Source organism: Carassius carassius, chromosome 13, assembly GCF_963082965.1.
Source record: "Carassius carassius chromosome 13, fCarCar2.1, whole genome shotgun sequence".
NCBI lineage: Eukaryota > Metazoa > Chordata > Actinopteri > Cypriniformes > Cyprinidae > Carassius > Carassius carassius.
In genome coordinates, this window is record NC_081767.1 from 28,215,093 (window position 1) to 28,233,908 (window position 18,816).

General features: G+C 37.7%; 1 protein-coding gene across 1 annotated transcript in view; it reads left to right on the forward strand.

Moving 5' to 3' along the window:
• The window catches only part of LOC132156280 (UPF0606 protein KIAA1549-like), a 49,626-nt gene that overhangs the window by 25,487 nt on the left and 5,323 nt on the right, over positions 1 to 18,816 (forward strand). Inside the window, exons 10-16 of the mRNA XM_059565211.1 lie at positions 3,716 to 3,893; positions 4,974 to 5,158; positions 12,081 to 12,286; positions 13,933 to 14,069; positions 17,823 to 18,028; positions 18,209 to 18,438; positions 18,646 to 18,790. Coding sequence (XP_059421194.1) covers positions 3,716 to 3,893; positions 4,974 to 5,158; positions 12,081 to 12,286; positions 13,933 to 14,069; positions 17,823 to 18,028; positions 18,209 to 18,438; positions 18,646 to 18,790 — 1,287 coding nt within the window. The remainder of the gene's footprint in view (positions 1 to 3,715; positions 3,894 to 4,973; positions 5,159 to 12,080; positions 12,287 to 13,932; positions 14,070 to 17,822; positions 18,029 to 18,208; positions 18,439 to 18,645; positions 18,791 to 18,816) is intronic.

An 18,816-nucleotide genomic window follows, 5' to 3' on the forward strand; every position in this document is an offset into this window, starting at 1 on the left:
GGAGCCACTCAAAAACAACCATTTCATCCCTGTTGGCTGTTGGCGCATTATACTCCAGCTGCAGTCTCAGATAAATTATTGAACACGACTTGCAGACAGCGTTTCGTAGTGACCTGACCTTAAGGATTTCAAGTGACTTGTGTTGATAAACTCATAGTTCGTTAATGACTGCTAATTAACTGAAAATGAATGCAGCTGTGTTGTGATGGTGCTCAGTGATGTAATTTCTAATTTTATCTCATCTCGCAAGGACTCTTAAAGTGAATGTAGGCTGACAAATGCTAAGCGTGGATGTATTTGGATGTTATAATGACATTGTGTAGCTGTCCTCTGTTCTGTTTCTCATAAAGCACCCTGCAGTAGCTTCAAAATGAGCTTTTAACGTCCCTGGCTGGTGAGGGTTCACTACTCTGGGCTCCTAATGTAGGTCGAGCTCAGGTGAAGGCCACACATTGCCATGCTCTTTTTCCACCCCAGTAACCCTAGATACTAGAAATATTTATTAGACGCGTCTTTTAGACCCCCAGTCTCTCTGAAAGCCTTTTGGGTTTTTGTCAGAAAGACGTTTAGATTTTAAGAAGCTAATTGTAGCCTGTTCAAAGTTCTTCTGATTCATGCGTTTGCATTTTAGGAACAATTAGTATTTACATATGTGGAATTAAAAGTTAAGTTTAATAAATAATAATAATAATAATAAACCTAGATGACTTTCTTTCTAATGTGGAACATTAAAAGTGGATGTATGAAAAAAATATCTACTTGTTTTAATTAAATGCAATTCGAAGCAAACTGGGGCTGCTAAGCTCTTAAAGCACCATAAAGTAACATAAAGGTGATTTATGCCAGTGTTGTTTAAGTATTGTTTATGTATATACAGTACTGTTCTAGTTTTTGTTCATATTTTGAATTAGCTTATATTTCTATATTTTCAGTTTTAAGTTTGTTTTAATAATCTGCTTTTGTCATTAGTTTTTTTAGAACTATTTCTATTTAGCTCGAGTTTTAGTAATTTTACTACTTCAACTTATTTATTTTTTATCTAATAAAAAATATTTTATTTCCATTAACCATTTTTAATAGCTTAGTTTTAGTAAACAATAGCAGCTCTAGTTTAAACACTGTATTCTAAGTCTTCTTTTTGTGAGGAACAGATAAAAATCTAAGACGTTCTTCACTGAAAAGTTTAGAGTGAGCAACTTCAGATGCCAAAATGCCAATTTAGCATCGCTTGGTCGGGCTCCCGAAAGGGAGGAGGACAGAAGGCCTGCAGCACTACAGGTTGTGGTGTAACAGAGGGAACCTATGGAAAATATCCCGCTCGAGGGTATATGAACGCTTTGGTCATGCCAGATGCAAACTCAAGAAAAGTGGGGGCCACAGAGAGGGCCTGAAGACAAACCAGTCCTCGGACCTGATCTGAGCTACAACATGCTTGATTGTGAGCATTTTGAACTTCAATCTCATAACTGAACGATTTAAGAGCCTCAAGTCTATAATCGGACGCAACCCCCCATCCTTCTTTGGAACTATGAAATACCGGCTGTAAAATCTGGACTCCCTGTCTTGAGGAGGGACCACCTCGATGGCCTCCTTCTCTAATAGGGTTTTCACTTCCTGTTCCATAACTAGACCCTGCCTGGGGCCGACTATCGTCGGGGTGACCCCGTTGAATATTGGCGGCGCAGAGCCGAACTGAATACGGTAGCCTTTTTCTACTGTGTGCAGGACCCATTGAGATTTGGCAGTAGTTTCCACACTGCTAAATAATCTAATAAGGGAACCAGTCTCTCGAGACTGATTTCTGGTGTAAGAGGCCCCCGCAGGGGCGGCGAGCGTCTCAGCCCCACTACGCGCACGGGCGGAAGATACTGAGACCGATGCTCGCTGGGGACCGCTGCGCCCAGGAACACTGGCAGGGTTGGCAGATCGCCCCCCAGAGTGCGCTAAGGCGAGATGGGCACCGTGTACTGCGGTGTGTACCGCTCTACCCCAGCAGAGGCTGCCCTCTGAAACCCTGGGCTTTTGGCGTCAGGGTTTCTTGGCCGAGGACTTCTTAGCTTCTATGACTGCCCTAAGATCTTGTTTAGGCTTAGAAGACCTCGGCCGAGAGCGTCACTGGGACTCTCGTTCCCGATGCGGAGGAGCACGAGAGGCGGCGCTCTGTTTCTGGGCCTTGCAATACGAGGAGCTAGGGTGCGGCTGGGGCATCTCCCGCCCAGATGCCCCGAGAGAGCGACGAGGGAGGAACTTATGGAACGCCGCCGCTTGTTTGCGGGCCTCCTGAACCTGTCGACGACAGAATTGACTACGTCGCCGAACAGGCCAGTCGGCTGAATCGGGGCGTCCATGAGGCAGACCCTGTCCCGCTCTTACATATCAGACAGGGTCAACCATAAGTGCCTCTCCGCGGCCACCATAGCTGCCGTGGTGCCATGGTTACGCCTGTAACACCGCCATGGTGTGCAGACACGCACCAGCCTGACCTGCAGCCGCATACCCTTTGCCCACCAAAGCTGATGTTGTTCTGAGTGGCTTTGAGGGCAATGCCGGGGCCTTCAGAGACAATGCCGCGCCGGGGGACAGATAGCTCGCGAGCGTCTGTTCCACCCGGGGCATCGCTCTATAGCCGTGCTCTCCCATCCCCACTACATTGCCATAGTAGTCAGACGAGGGGATGTAGAGGCGAGCTGAAAATGGGCATTTCCATGACCTGGCGATCTCATCATGCAGGTCGGGAAAGAATGGAAGGCCCCGGCTGGGAGGTGGCTGACTTGTGCGCAGGAAGCGTTCATCGAGCAGCCGCACCGACATACGCTCACAGTGTGGACAGTCGACCCCCTCGAGAGCCGACTCAGCGTGCTTCGCTCCCAGGCAAACCACGCATAAGCTGTGTGTATCCCCACCCGTTATATATCGCGGGCAGGGAGGAACACACAACCTATAACGTGATTTGGAATCGCCATCAGAATGCTTGGATTTCGCCTTGCTCTTTGGCATGACTTGGAGCTCTAACTGGACAGACAACAGTAAATAAGACTCACAAGACAAACAAGTGACATTCACACACAGAGCGCTTGCTGAAAGACGCGAAGCTGACGCCAGCTGCGCGTTACGTGCTTTTATAGCTTCCTGGTCACTTACTTCACCCCTTCGTGACGTCACTCTCTTCCATTGGACTGATTACACACGATATTCAGAGTCGTTCGACGCAGCTCGAGTTCCTGAAAAGGAACGAACATCGCGTTGTTTTCATATGGATTACTTTATCACAGAATATCTGTTTTTGGCAGCACGTGTTTAGTTTAAAAGTAGACATGTCAAGCTTTCTATAGATATCTCTCTCATGTCTCTTCGTTGAGTATTCACGGAGTTACAGTTCATTTTATTGACGTGTTTGTAAATGAAGATCAGCGCAGACAAAGGCTGCAGACAGCACACCTTGTTTGTTATCTTTATTTTATAAGTGCACAAAGTTTTGTTGTTATTATGTCTGTATCCAAAAAAAAGTAGACCCTTTACAGATTCGATTGATGTATTGCTCTTATCTGTACGATTAAAACTGAAAGTGTAATTTAAGTTCTTTTCGGGGTTATCAGGAGAAAATGACTTCTAATGCGTATCCCCGTTAATCGACTCCAGAGGGTTAATAGAATTTAAAATTGCAAAAAAGAAATTCGCAGTGAATTGATTTGCATTGTTGTTGTTTTTTTTTCAGATTGTACAGACCACTCGTCTTGTGGGTCCTGACAACCCTCTGGAGATTATCTACTTTGTGGAAGGAGCTAACGGACAGAGACTTCCCGCCGCAACTACAGCCAACATGCTCAACAGTCTTGACGTGCAGCATGCAGCGATCATCATGGGATACCGCATCCAGGGAATATTAGCACAGCGTGAGCATCCAGCCTTTCAGTTGAAAAAGCTCCATGGGAGAGAAACTAAATAACATAACATTGCAGTGAACCAAGACTAATAACAGTAAAAAACTGATGTAATAATAATTTAAATGATTCTGATGGTAACATAAGTAGGCAGTGGTTTTTGTGGTAGCATTCTTTATTTCTGCTGCTCTAAACATCTAAGAGGTGATTTCAGATTGCGAGACATCTCAAGTGCTCTGCCTTTTTATGTAACATTTAGATGTGGCAGGCTTACAACTGCATCACCCACAGCATAAACATAAATTTGTTAGCTTCCTGTTGTGTAACATCTTAGACTTTGAATTTTAGCTCAAATCTCCAATTACATTGAACTAAAAAACAGGACAAACCCAAATTAAGGTTGATCGCTGTTTAGCGAACACCATAGAATGTGTGGAATTTTATATTGGCATTCAATATACAGTATCCAAATAATCATTTTAAATGATGTTTGGGATGTTTTCAATATTTAACTGTGCATGCGGTTTCATTATCTAATGCTTACTTATATTTCATCTTTAAAAATACTAATAATTTAGTAACACTGACTGTAAGATTTTTTTCATTTTAAAGAAATTAATACTTTTATTTAGTAAGTATAAATTATATTAAAGAGGTACAATGTTGTGAGATTAAAATGTATCGTGGGTTTCCACAAAAACTAATATAGCACAACTGATATTAATAAAATGTATTATATCACAAAATTTAAAATAGCACATCTGTTTTTTTAACATTGATAATAATAAAGATCATGTAACACTGAAGACTGGAGTAATGACTGCTGAAAGTTCAGCTTTGCCATCACAGGAATTTTATTTTTATTTTAAATATTTTCAAATAGAAAACAGTTATTTTAAATCTGTAATAATATTTCACAATAGTACTCTTTTTACTGTATTTTTGGGCAATTAAGCCATGATGAGCATAAGTGACTTTTCGTGAATTTTTCTTTTTCATAAGTGAAATATTGAAAATATATTTTTTTAAGTAGTGTACAATATTGTGCTTTGTCACAGATATTTATACTTCTTTACCCTTGTGTATGTTCAGCTGTGGAAAAACAGGCCTCATCTTCTTCAGACACAGAGAAGACCAACACGTGGATCATCGTAGGGGTGGTGGTCCCCGTGGTGGTGGTCGTCATTATAATAACTATCCTGTACTGGAAACTCTGTCGCACTGACAAACTGGAATTCCAGCCAGACAGCATGAGCACCGTCCAACAAAGACAGAAGGTAAGAGACCGAAAATGCTGTGCAATGACTCAAATGTAATGAAATGTATTCTGGGATCCTGAAACGCTGTTTCTCATGAGATTTCTTCTTTCTTTCTAATGTAATGTTTTGTTTCGTTTTCTTGTCTGCTGATGTGTCCGTGATATTGCTAATTAGTCGGTGGGCTCCTGTGAGTCTGAGCTGCTTATCTCGTCTATCACAGAGTGATTTAAATGTCTCTGTAGCGGGATGCTTACCAACTTTGAAAGATCAGAATTAGAGGATGCGTTTTTAGTTGGCTATCCACTAATCTACCTATTTACACTCTTGGCATTGGGAAGGCTGATTCATTTAGCCAATCAGTTCGTACTTTAGACAGTTGATTTCAATGATGCAATTCAGTCTCTCGTTAAGTCATGAATCAACCGTTCCCAGAAGTCACTGCATCAGTTTTGTAATAAAGTATATGTTTATCTATTCTATCTTATGTTTATCTCTAACTGATTTTTCCAGTATTTTTTTTGGGTTGTGTCAAAGTTTTAAAAAAAAAATAGAAATTTCATACTTTAATTTGCCCATATATTGATACTATGGAAGTCAATGGCTACCAATATTATTCCAAATATCTAAATATGTGTTCCATAAGAAATTCATATAAGTTTAAGTTAATTTCACCTAGTGAATCCTCTTTAAAGCACTGCTTCAGCGTCACGCTGCCCTGTCCTTGCAGTTACATGTGTTTAGACAAGTCTTTCTACTGATGTTGTCACTACTATAGCCAGACTAGTCATGCACAAGCACATTCACTTGCAGAGTCCCAGCAGTAATGAAGTCTAATGCTCAGCTGGCTGTTGGGTTAATACTCAGCAGTGACGTTCTTATCCAGAGAAGCGCCCGCTGGTCCTCTCAGTCTGAACTCCTTGATTTAACTACACTCGTATGAGGAGCACATAGCCATTACATACTCCATATCTGCCCTTAATGGCACACTCACAATCCTCAAGAACAAATCCTTCAGTGAGGTCCTCTAGTTTAATCAGTTTAAATTCTTAAATGGCCTGCTTTTCACTTTAGTTCTCATGCTCTTTTTGGATTTGACACATAAAGGGATAGTTAACCAAAAAATGCTATTTCTGCAATTTATCCACCCCCAAGTGGAACACAAATTACTATATATATATATATATATATATATATATATATTAGGGGTGTAATGGTTCACAAAATTCACGGTTCGGTTCGATACAATACACTGGTGTCACGGTTCGGTTCGGTACGGTTCGGTACGTTTTAGATACAGCAAAAAAAAAAAAATTGGCAGATAAATTTCCTTGATTTTTAAAAGAATGTTTTATTTATTAAAACTAACAAAGTATGTTTTTTTTTTTTTTTACATTGAACAATGATGGAGCTATTCTTTACCCATCTTCTATGGTGTTTTCTTAGCAGCATACTGTATAAAACAAAAACAGCTCCTTAAAAAAAAAAAATGAAAATGTTATATTAGTTATGAACAAATACAAAGATGTAACTTTTTATATGGAACTCTATAACTCTTTATATTGAGTGTGTTTTTACTCAATTGGTTCCCTATAGGGCTTATGTTTTTTGGAACAAAGCAGGAATTACGGTCTGTCTGAAATGGGCTTGTGAAGGAATATTGTAACGGGGCTCAATTACATTAAGCATGTTCTTAAACCCTACGTTTTCCACTACAGAGTAAGGCGCTCGCTCACTCAGTATGCGCTGAAGGCTTGTTGCAAAATGGCTAATGCGTTTAACAGACCAGAAATAGAAGATCCTCCAATAACCAACAGGTCTGGTGTTTGGGTGCACTTTGGATTCCCTGTAAGCTATAATGGTGATGATAGAATCAATGGTAAATAGTAAGGTCTCAAATCCGCGGCTATAACGTAAATGTAGCCTACCAATCGCCGTGGTGATGTCTTTTGCCCTGTTTGAATCCGTTGGAAATGTCTGTCTAAATGCTGCGGGGATAGTTTGTTTCGTGTATGTTTCGCCTTTTTTCCGTCTTTTCCCAGATACTGACACACTAAGGTGATGTCGGCGTAAATGAGTTGACATGTTTCAAGTATTCCCGCTGGTGTTTTTTTTTTTTTTTTTTTGTATTCCTGCTGCTGTACCCTAGATGCGACATATCGTTGTTTTTTTTATCCACCACTCTCTTGCCATCACCATTATAGCTTACAGGGAATCCAAAGTGCACCCAAACACCAGACCTGTTGGTTATTGGAGGATCTTCTATTTCTGGTCTGTTAAACGCATTGGCCATTTTGCAACGAGCCTTCAGCGTGTATTACTGAGTGAGCGAGCGCCTGACTGAGTAGCCTAACATAAACATATAAGTTGGTGTTTTTTTCTTCTTCGGGGGTGTCAGGGGCGTTGCCTGTTATGTCGTTTGGGTTATTGGGCTACCTTGTTGAACGCATATCATTATATTTCACAATTTTTTTTATTTTCCAAATATAATTAATTAGTCCAACGAACCGAACGCGTATCGTTACACCCCTAATATATATATATATATATATATATATATATATATATATATATAATTACTATATATATATATATATATATATATATAATTTTTTTTTTCTAAATCTGGTTTGCATCCTACAGTTCTTCATAAGAAAGTAAGACATGCAGATTTGTAAACGATTACAGAATTTTAATTTAATGTGAAATATCCCTGTTTTGCTTTTTGCAACACATTGGAGCCAGTTTAGAGTTTCTCTCTCTTTTTTTCTCTCCATCTCTATCTCTATACTTCATTCTTTATCTAACACACATCCAATCACATCTAAACACTCTCCCTTTCCGATGCTTGTACTACAGTCCACCTCCTCATTACAGAAATCCATACCAGTTATCCAGAGTTCAGTGACTCCTGTCGAGCAAAGATCTTGTAGATAGTAGTGATGAGGAGGAGGATGAGGAAGAGGAAGAGAGGAGACAGAAGAAGGTAGAGGAGATGTAGTGTACTATAGACTGTAGAATAGTCCTCCAGTTAGTCCCCTCATGGAAAGTACGAGATTCCTCTTCCTCTTTGAACCTTTAGCAGTCTGAAGAGTGCTGTTACAGTACCAGTCACCATCAGAGTCGTCTGTTTGGACCATTTTGTAGTTCTCTTTACTGCTGCTCACCAAAGCTGCATTTATTTGATACAGTAAGAACAGTAATATACAGGTGAGATAATATTACAGTTTGAAATAACTGTTTTCTATTTAAATACATTACATTATTCCTGTGATTAGCAGTCATAAGTCCAGGTTTCAGCAACACATCTTTTGTCCTGATTTGGTGCTCAATAAATATTTCTTAATATTATCATTGGTAAAAACAGATGTGCTATGAACAGTATATAATGTTTGTAACATAAATGTCTTTACTGTCACTTTAGACTAATTCAGTGTGTCTTTGCTGAAATAAGTATTAGTTTCTTATAAAAAAAAAATAAAAATAAAAAAAAAGTACTGACTTCAAACCTTTGATTGGTGCTTTAGTTAATGGTGCTTTAGGCAACCACTGCATTTTAATCATGATCCAAACAAACATGCAACATGAGAAGTTTTTAATCTAAATTAGATTGTATAATTTCGAAATTTGAAAGGAATAACAAAATGGTTTGACTTCGTTTTGTGAAACTAAACATAAAATATCTGCATGAAACAATAACAGCAGTCAAGCTGAACGAGACGCAGATTCACTTTCTGCCAGCAGGTGGCGCTTAAAGCGTTTCCTTGGTTTCTACTTTAAACAAAGATATGCATTCATATAAACTTCTACCCCAGTTGAATCGCGATTTGTTTAGCATCTCAACCCATTTGAATCATCACAAATTTGAATCGATTTTCAACCGGCTCCCGGTTAATCGTTACGTTCCTAGAGTGAATACAGTCCATATCAACATGTCAATCACTTGTTGGAATCTGACTTGATGGGAGTGCAAGCAACTTTTTACTATAACCCTCATCCAAATCAGAAACCTGTAAGAATCATAAGGAAAAAAGAAAGTATCGAGGAAGAAGAGGAGGAGGAGGAAGAAGAAGAAGAGGAAGAGCAGGAGAAAGAAGAAAATGCCAAAGAAAAACCCAAGAAAGCTATAAAGAAGCCCTTGTCGTACAGTTTGAGAAGGCCTGAGGTATCTGTACAGTACAGTATGGATAGCAGTGCAGTGATGTACAGTATGTTCTAGAATGCAGCAGTTTGTCCTAGATACAGTATTTCTTGCTAATAATATCCCTTTATGACAATGATAACTAGCAATTGGAAAAAAAATAAAAATAAAAAATAAAACATGTTATCGCAACACAACAGATGCATGCATTTGAATGTGTCAATAATAATCTCTGTCTCTTTGGTCTAAGTCTGTACAGCTTTGACTGTGTTGTGGCCTAGATTTTGTTACAGCAGCAATACAGGCAAATGGGTACAAGATAAGAGCTTTCATTATCACAAACAGAATTTGTCTTAACAGCTTTGTTTGCATTTGAAAGGGAATGTGAATGGAAACAGAAATAGATGTACTCCCAGAAGATGAGCATATTTCTGTGAATCCGTCTCTATTGTACCGGTACACATACAGCACGACACAAAAGAACCCAGCTTATGCATTTTTCATAAATGTCTGTGTTTTCTGGCAATATATTAAACACATAATTAAATCTGATCCGCTGTGACCCTCTGCACAGTTTTTAATCTGGAAAATTATAAAACAAAGTACGGTTATTCATCGGCATTAAAGAAACAGTTCGCCCAAAAATGAAAATCCTGTAATCGTTTATTGACCCTCAAGTCTATACTATTTTAGTTTTTCTTTGAACACAAAAAAAGAGTTTTTTTTTCACAATGTCCACTTTTCTTTTCCATACAAAGTGCGTGGATGGTGATTTTGTGTTGGCTCCTATCATAAAAGGAGCCCCTATGACCAGGGCTGTAGCTGGAGTTTGAAATTGTTAAATTTATATGTTCATTCTATTTATTTATTTGTGCTAATTGCACAATGTTTAGGTTGTTTCATGTTTGTAGGTGTGCAGGTACAGAAAACAAATAATTAAATATAAAATAGCACTGCATAGTCTTCACTGTAAAAATTAAATTAACAGTCAAACCAGAATGTATTCAGACACCTTCAACTTTTATTACAATCTCACAGTTTATTTGCTCTAGTTTATAAAATGGTAATACAATATGACAAGAACTCAGAGTTGAACTGTCAGAACAAATTCATCTTGATAATGTCAGATAACTTTGAAAGAAAGGTATGTAATGGATTACAATCAACCAAAACTTCAGACAACTGTTAGTATGACAATATTTACACAACTATCAATACTTTGTTGAACAATTACCAAGCAATGCTTAATTTTGATCAGTCTGTGGTGTGAAAAGGTTGCATTAGCAATTCAGGCAAAAAAACACGTAAGCAAAAAATGTTGAGGTCAAAGTGTCTGAATAATTTTTTGGTCCCATTTTTTTTTCTATCAATTTCACTAGGATTTCACTAAGATTTTTGGGGTATAATATGTCACAGCTTGCTTTATTTTGATATACTCTCTTACCTAAATTAATTATAATGTCCTGCACCTACTATTAAAACTTTTAAAAAAATGTCTTTCTTTCATTTTCTTGGATTAACATTACAGAAGCTAGTAGCTAAATTAGGCGCGGCCACTTTAAGAGACGATGAACGCATCCAATATAATACACATCCGATATTTTTCTCAACTGTATACTTTCACATAAGACATAACCGACAGTTTTTTCGAACATACTTTCCAAGACGGGTATTTTGACATATTTTGTATGTTTTTGTCGGTACAAGAGCAAAAAGAGGCAAATTCTGTGTTATAAAATTGTTTTGAGACGCCTCTCTCTGCTTGAGTCCTGAACACCAGAACACCGTGGTGCTGAAATTGGCTTTTTCACATCCTTTTCTGTTTGTTTAAACTGCGATTTGTGTTTGTTCGTTCAGGTACAGGAGGAAGTTCGAGGAGAACTTTGCAAAGAAGAGCTCGGTTTAGTGTTGCTGTCTGTGAGACGCGGCTCTGAGACTGAGATGCGTGTGCACCGAACACAGCGTGCAAGCTGAGATTTTCCGCGTCTTGTGTTTGATTGATTTAAACTCTTTTGAATGTTTAAATTGGAAAGTGGTCAGGTTTAAAAACACATGAAAATGAAAAGCTTTCGTGACGACACGCAGCAGTGGCCTGTCAACTGTCCTGATCGTCTTTTTAGGATAGCCTCAGCCAGACGGTTGAGATCGGGGGGGGGCCCCCTCGGCCGTGGGCCCCTATAATCGTCACCACCTTTCACCCCACTTGCGACAGCCCTGCCTATGACTGACGAACAAACTTTCTGATGTCTTTGTGTGATGAACAGACAGAAATTATTTATTATTAATCTTCCCCTGCATTTGGGATGTGAACTGTTGTGACTACATAATTGAGTCCGAATGAATCACTGAGATTTGAATCTGACTCTGAGGTAAACTGAAACAACCAATTCATCTGAAAGATTCTTCTCAAATCTGAATCAGACATCATTACTTCTCTTATGAATGCTCCAAGGAGAGCAATGTCAGGATTTTCAGTCAATTGAGACCTGGTTTTAAATCTGTGTGTAACATTCAGTTATCATCTGGGCTCAGTTACTGTCCTCTTGCTCAATTTATTCTTATGACACTGTGTCAATCTGTTGATTATAGAAGTTTATATTGTCTATATGCCTCGTGTAGATGCGCATTGACCTGATTCTGTCGAGTGTTTGTGAGCGGTTTTAAATTAACATTTAGTTATTAAACTTTCATCCCTCACTTCCCTTTGCAGTCCCTCAATTACCTTCACAAACATCGCTCCTCTTTAATTTGGATTCTCCAAATGAACGGTTTCCTCTCTCTGGGGGGGGGGGTGGTCTTTAGCTGCAGACGCCCAGTGTGAAGGGTTTTGACTTTGCCAAGCTGCACATGGGCCAGCATAGTAAGGATGATCTCCTGGTCATCCAGGAGCCGTTGCCACTTCCTGTGTCTGCCAAGGAACAGAGTCCAGCTGAGAACGCAGAGGTGCCCACACCAAAGTCCAAAGCCTCCTCCAAAGCTTCCCGCAATGGCCAGCGGTGCAGGGGCCAGTAAGTCTGATAAATGTTTCTTTGATAGTCAAGATCAAACTTTTTACACACAACTGAGTTTTTTTGTAACCATTTACAATGAGGTTCTGTTCGTTAACATCATTAATTGACTACGTTAGTTAAAATGAACTAGTAACAATGAACACTACGTTTACAAAACTTTTCATTTTTGGTTGATTTCATTTGATATACATTTTTAAAATTATATTAGTTAACATTAGTTTACTACATTTCATTAAAATGACTTAACAATGAAAAATATACATCTACAGCATTTATTAATCTTATTTGTTTGTTTTTTTATTTCTTTCACTTTTTCAACTTATTTTTAACATTTTTAAAAAGTTAATCAATTTAACATTAGTTTACTACATGATTGAACATGAACTATCAATGAACAATCCATATACAGTATTCATTCTTTTGGTTTATTATTGATTTATTGATGTTCATTTAATTGAATTTACAAGTGCTTTTTTAAAACCATTTTAACATTTGTTTAGTTAATATTTAGTTAAATGCACTATGAATGCAAACAATGAAAATGTTATTTTTATTAATTAACTAACACATTAACAAATGTTAATTAATGCCCCAAGATTAAGTATTGCTCGTTGTTAGTTCATGATTAACTGAAGGTACCCTGTTGTAAGGTTTTACCTGTTTTGAATCACAAACTATTATAAAAAAAAAAATCCACCTAAAATAACAAACTGGTTCTGTTTTGCATTTTGCTGCAATAACCTCGTATTAAAATAACTTGTTAATTTATTTAAAGGCAGGAATGTAGCTAAGAGTGAAGTGACTGCTGATCAATAGAAAGCTTTTTAAAAGGATTACATCTCACACCCTAATCAATAGAAGGGTCTTAGGGATGAAATTACAGCAGATCTCATGTCTTGGAAATATTACAAGTACCTGAAACCTTGTTACAAATAGACAGAAGATATGTAATTCTTATATATTCCTTGCTGCTTAAATAGAATAATCCATATGTCTGGACTGTATTTGAAATACATAAATAAATATAGATTAAAAATAAAATAAAACAAAAATAAGTAAATACAAAAATTCACATTTTTGTGTACATGCATTAGTAGTAACACATACTGTACCAACTAGTCTAAGCTAAAATACCCAGTCAGAGATAAATTATTTCCTTGTAATTGAGATCATATAGCTGTAGACTAAAAGGTTAGCGAATAGGTAATAGCCTCATGACCAAGTGATGAACCTTTGTGTGGTCGCACTAGATCTGAACGTGCTCTTTAGAAGCATGACAGGTTTAGGTCATCGTCCTCTTGCTTTTACCCTGGAGACGCTTGCTTCATCAAAACTGGATGAAGGGTAAATATTGTCTGTCTGGATGAGGATGATTCTGAGGAGTTAGCTCATGTTTGCTTTGAATTCTATCCAAGGACTATGCAAAGTTAAAAGGAGCATAAATGCATAAATTAATATATAGTAATTGCATTGAATTGCGTTTATTGTTTTCCCACAATGTTTTGAAACATCCCGTCTTTACAATTTCATCAAAAGCACATTTTATATATGATATAAATTGGATGGATTAAGTGCAAAAGCATAATGTTTTCATAGTATGCATTAGAAGTTTATAAGATTTTTTTGTTGTGTCTTTTGCTTAGGATTTCTCCATCAGAGGGCGACTCCATAGGCAGTGATCCACCCAGCGACAGAGGATCACCTGAGGAGGGCATTAGACCCGCTGGTCTGCCCATCGATCCAAAGCAACCACATAAACCAGCCATCAATGGATTAAATGGTAAGTTTGCACACATTTTGACTGTGGCAATCATGTATTGATATTGCGATTCTTTTCCTCATACTATTGAATTGCAGAGAGATTGAATCTGGTCCCATGTATTTGACACATTTGCAATTGTGTCCTATGTTATTTTTATATGGCAGATCCTGATGTGTAGACAGTATGCATGGCATTGTGATAATACATGGTAACATAACACATGGAGGACTGGGATTTCTACAAATAATAAATCTACTTATTAGTTAATAATTATAATATCATTTTTATGAGGTAGTCGTTTATTTTTATTTTTTACTTAAATTAATGTTTAAAAATATAGTTAAATGTAACAATAAAAAAGTGTTTTAGTGTTTACTAAAATTATTAGAAATATTTGTTGTTAATTGAAATAAAGTTGAAGCAAAATGAAATATAAATATTAGAGGACAAGCTTAAAAAATTTGTTTAAGGTGAAGTACTAACATGAAAATGAATTAAAGCTAAATAGAAATATTTTAAATAGAAATATGATATAAAACTAAACTTGAAATGAAAACAAAAGATGTAAAAATAAAAGCCAATTCAAAATGTGAATAAATACTATTATAATATATAAATAATACTTTGAAAAAATAAATAGTTTTAGATGTAACTTTTACATTTAATTACTAAAATGCTTTTCTTAATCCATTTTATTTTTTATTTTTACCTAACAAAATGTAATTGGACAGTTTATGTGTAGGGGCAACCAAATGAAATTTTGACTGAAAATTAAGACACGCCCCTTTTTTGTTGTTTTTTTTGTTTGTTGACTGCCAAAAAGGCAAATGATTCCTTGGTTTTATTAAGTAGCAGTCCTACTCCTCCATAATAGCCAGTGGAAGAACATGTGATGTAAGATGGACAGAAAAAGGAAAGTAATAAAACCTGTCTTTCAGCTGAAGATTTGTGGCTCTTCCTCTCTGGTCAGCCCAGCCCCATTCATCCTCCCTACTTTGTGAGGAATGACTAACCTTTGTCTTTGCTCTTGGCTGCTTGTTTTTTTTTTCCCACTCTCTTGCTCTCTTTGCCTTTATCTCTCTCTGTGTGTGTTCCTCTCTTGTTAAACAGTGCCTGTGGTGATGACCCTCTCTCAACACTCATTTCTGCTTTACCAGACTCAATAGGCTACTGTCTGACTAGCCAAGAAATTACATGGAATTCAGTCGTAGCACTTCACATTCTCTCTCCCTGTCTTGAGGTTTTTCATATTTGATTTAAAACGAGTCTCTTTACAATCAGTAAGAATGATTTTCTTATTGATTACATGCCTTCTTTGTTAGTTCTAGGCACATATGAGGCTGGTTTTAGTTTGACCGTGCAGAACCCATATGTTTATGAATTGTTTAATATATAGGTGTGTACATACGTAATATATAGTGGCCTCAAGACATATACGTGACAGCATTATTTATTTTTTTATAAAAAAAGACTTTATTGGATGATGATTGATCAAAATAAATAACAAACTGAATTTTCAATTAAAATATATCTGAAAAATTTGCAATCATTTTTAGATGCCACTGAATTTTTTTGTCTGTGCAATGAAATTAATACATGTTATTATTTTCCCAACTACTTTTGGGACCAGTATGCAATAATTTAACAAATAATACTAAACGATATAAATAGAATCATACTGTGTATCGCATAGTCCCTTATGCTCCTTAAGGCAGTAGTATTTTGAAATATTATGAACCATTTTTAATTTTAATACAAACCCGATTCCAAAAAAGTTGAGACACTGTACAAGTTGTCAGTAAAAAAAGAAATGGAATAATTTACAAATCTCATAAACTTATATTTTATTCACAATAGAATATAGATAACATATCAAATGTTGAAAGTGAGACATTTTAAAATGTCATGCCAAATATTGGCTTATTTTGGATTTCATGAGAGCTACACATTCCAAAAAAGTTGGGACAGGTAGCAATAAGAGGCCGGAAAAGTTAAATGTACATATAAGGAACAGCTGGAGGACCAATTAGCAACTTATTAGGTCAATTGGCAACATGATTGGGTATAAAAGAGCCTCTCAGAGTAGCAGTGTCTCTCAGAAGTCAAGATGGGCAGAGGATCACCAATTCCCCCAATGCTGCGGCGAGAAATAGTGGAGCAATATCAGAAAGCAGTTTCTCAGAGAAAAATTGCAAAGAGTTTGAAGTTATCATCATCTACAGTGCATAATATCATCCAAAGATTCAGAGAATCATGAACAATCTCTGTGCGTAAGGGTCAAGGCCAGTAAACCATATTGGATGCACGTGATCTTCGGGCCCTTACACGGCACTGCATCACATACAGGAATGCTACTGTACTGGAAATCACAACATGGGCTCAGGAATACTTCCAGAAAACATTGTTGGTGAACACAATCCACCGTGCCATTCGCTGTTGCCAGCTTAAACTCTATAGGTCAAAAAAGAAGCCATATCTAAACGTGATCCAGAAGCGCAGGCGTTTTCTCTGGGCAAAGGCTCATTTAAAATGAACTGTGGCAAAGTGGAAAACTGTTCTGTGGTCAGACGAATCAAAATTTGAAGTTCTTTTTGGAAAACTGGGATGAATATATCATCCATATCATCCGGACTGAAGAGGACAAGAACAACCCAAGTTTTTATCAACGCTCGGTTCAGAAGCCTGCATCTCTGATGGTATGGGGTTGCATGAGTGCATGTGGCATGGGCAGCTTACACATCTGGTAAGGCACCATCAATGCAGAAAGGTATATCCAAGTTCTAGAACAACATATGCTCCCATCAAGACGTCATCTCTTTCAGGGAAGACCTTGCATTTTCCAACATGATGATGCCAGACCACATACTGCATCAAATACAACATCATGGCTGCGTAGAAGAAGGATCCGGGTACTGAAATGGCCAAACTGCAGTCCAGATCTTTCACCCATAGAAAACATTTGGTGCATCATAAAGAGGAAGATACGACAAAGAAGACCTAAGACAGATATTCATGATAGTTGATGCCTACTCGCATATGACATTTACCAATAAAACGTGTCTTAGAAAATGTAAATCAATATATTGTTTTCTTTAAGTGAGTAAAAAAGATGATTTTCACATAATTTAGAAAGAGAAATTCTAGGCTACAAGCTCCAGTTCTCAAAAATCCCGGGAACCATTGTTCTCTATGTGTTTTATGGCCTTTTTTAAGTGTTTTAACATTTTTAGTTTTTCACTAACCACGCATAATATTTTTTTCCTCAAAAACACAATCATGTACATACATGCATTTCACATATTATTATAGCCCAGTTTGTGCTGATTACAGTGAGATTAGACTTTACCCATTTAGATATTTATAAGAAACTGAAAAAAGCACAAATATCAGGGCATGACAAAACTTCACCAGGCCCCAAAAATACCCTTAGACTCCAGAGGGTTAAAATGTATTTCTGTGATGGCAAAGCTGAATTTTCAGCAGCCGTTACTCCAGTCACATGATCCTTCAGAAATCATTCTAGTGTTGTGATTTGGTTGGTGCTCAATCAGTTTTCAATGTTGAATAAAGTTGTGCTGTTTAATGTTATTGTGGAAACCATAATACCAAGAGAACAGAATTTATTTGAAATGGGAATCTTTTGATAATTTTAATGCATCCTTGCTGAATAAAAGTATTAATTTCTTTAAAAACAAATTTACTGATCACAAACTTTTGAATAGCCAAGTTGCACTTGTGAAGTATGACACTCTGTTATGTTTGTTCCTGTAGGTCCACCCCCAATGAATGGCATGGATGAGCCATTATCTTCAGCCTCCGTTTTTGAGCATGTGGACAGAATGTCCCGCCCAACTGACGGCCCTAAACGCCCTCCTAATAAACTCCAGCTCATCGCAATGCAGCCAATGCTGCCCCTGCCCTTAGCCAGCCCTACAGCCAATGACAGAGCAGCAGAGAACGCCAAGCTCAACAAAGAGGTATCCTTCACCACATCTAATCCACATTCATTTCATATGGCTTCTCCTTAGTGACCTATTTCAAATGTCAAGGTCCCTGTGATTATGAATTTGATTCACAGTGTTTAAAAGCTCAATCATCAATAATCAATATGTGCTTCTCAATGACTCCAAAATCATTGACTGTTCTTTCTCCTCCAGATCCAGGTGGCTTTAAGGCACAAGTCTGAGATCGAGCACCATCGCAATAAGATCCGTCTGAGGGCAAAAAGGAAAGGCCATTATGACTTCCCCGCTATGGATGATCTCATCGATGGTCTTGGCGACCCCAAAGACCAGGACCGAATCTACCAGAGGGCCCAGATGCAGATTGACAAGATAATAGATCCAGATATTCACATGCCCTCACTGTACACCGAGCCCAAGAAAAGGTACAACTGATAATTAGACTAGTCCTCAACACAGAATTAAGGCCTGTTGTCACCAATTCTGTATTTTCTACACAAAGTCATGCCCAAATGAATCTCTTAAATATCATACTGTTATCTTCTAGAACTGTTCCATGGGGGAAATAACTATAGATCAAGAAGGTTTTCATGTAACTTCAACATTTAAAGCTCAAAAGTGTTTTTTTGCAGCAACGGAGGGAAGCGTTCTCCTAAACAGAGAAGGAAACAACAGATGAACGGTGAACTGACGGATGCTGACCGAGATAGACTCATAACGCCGGACAGTGATGGGACATACAGGAAATACCCAGGAGTCAATAACATTGCATATGTGGTCAGTGTCCTGAAGTGATCTGTATC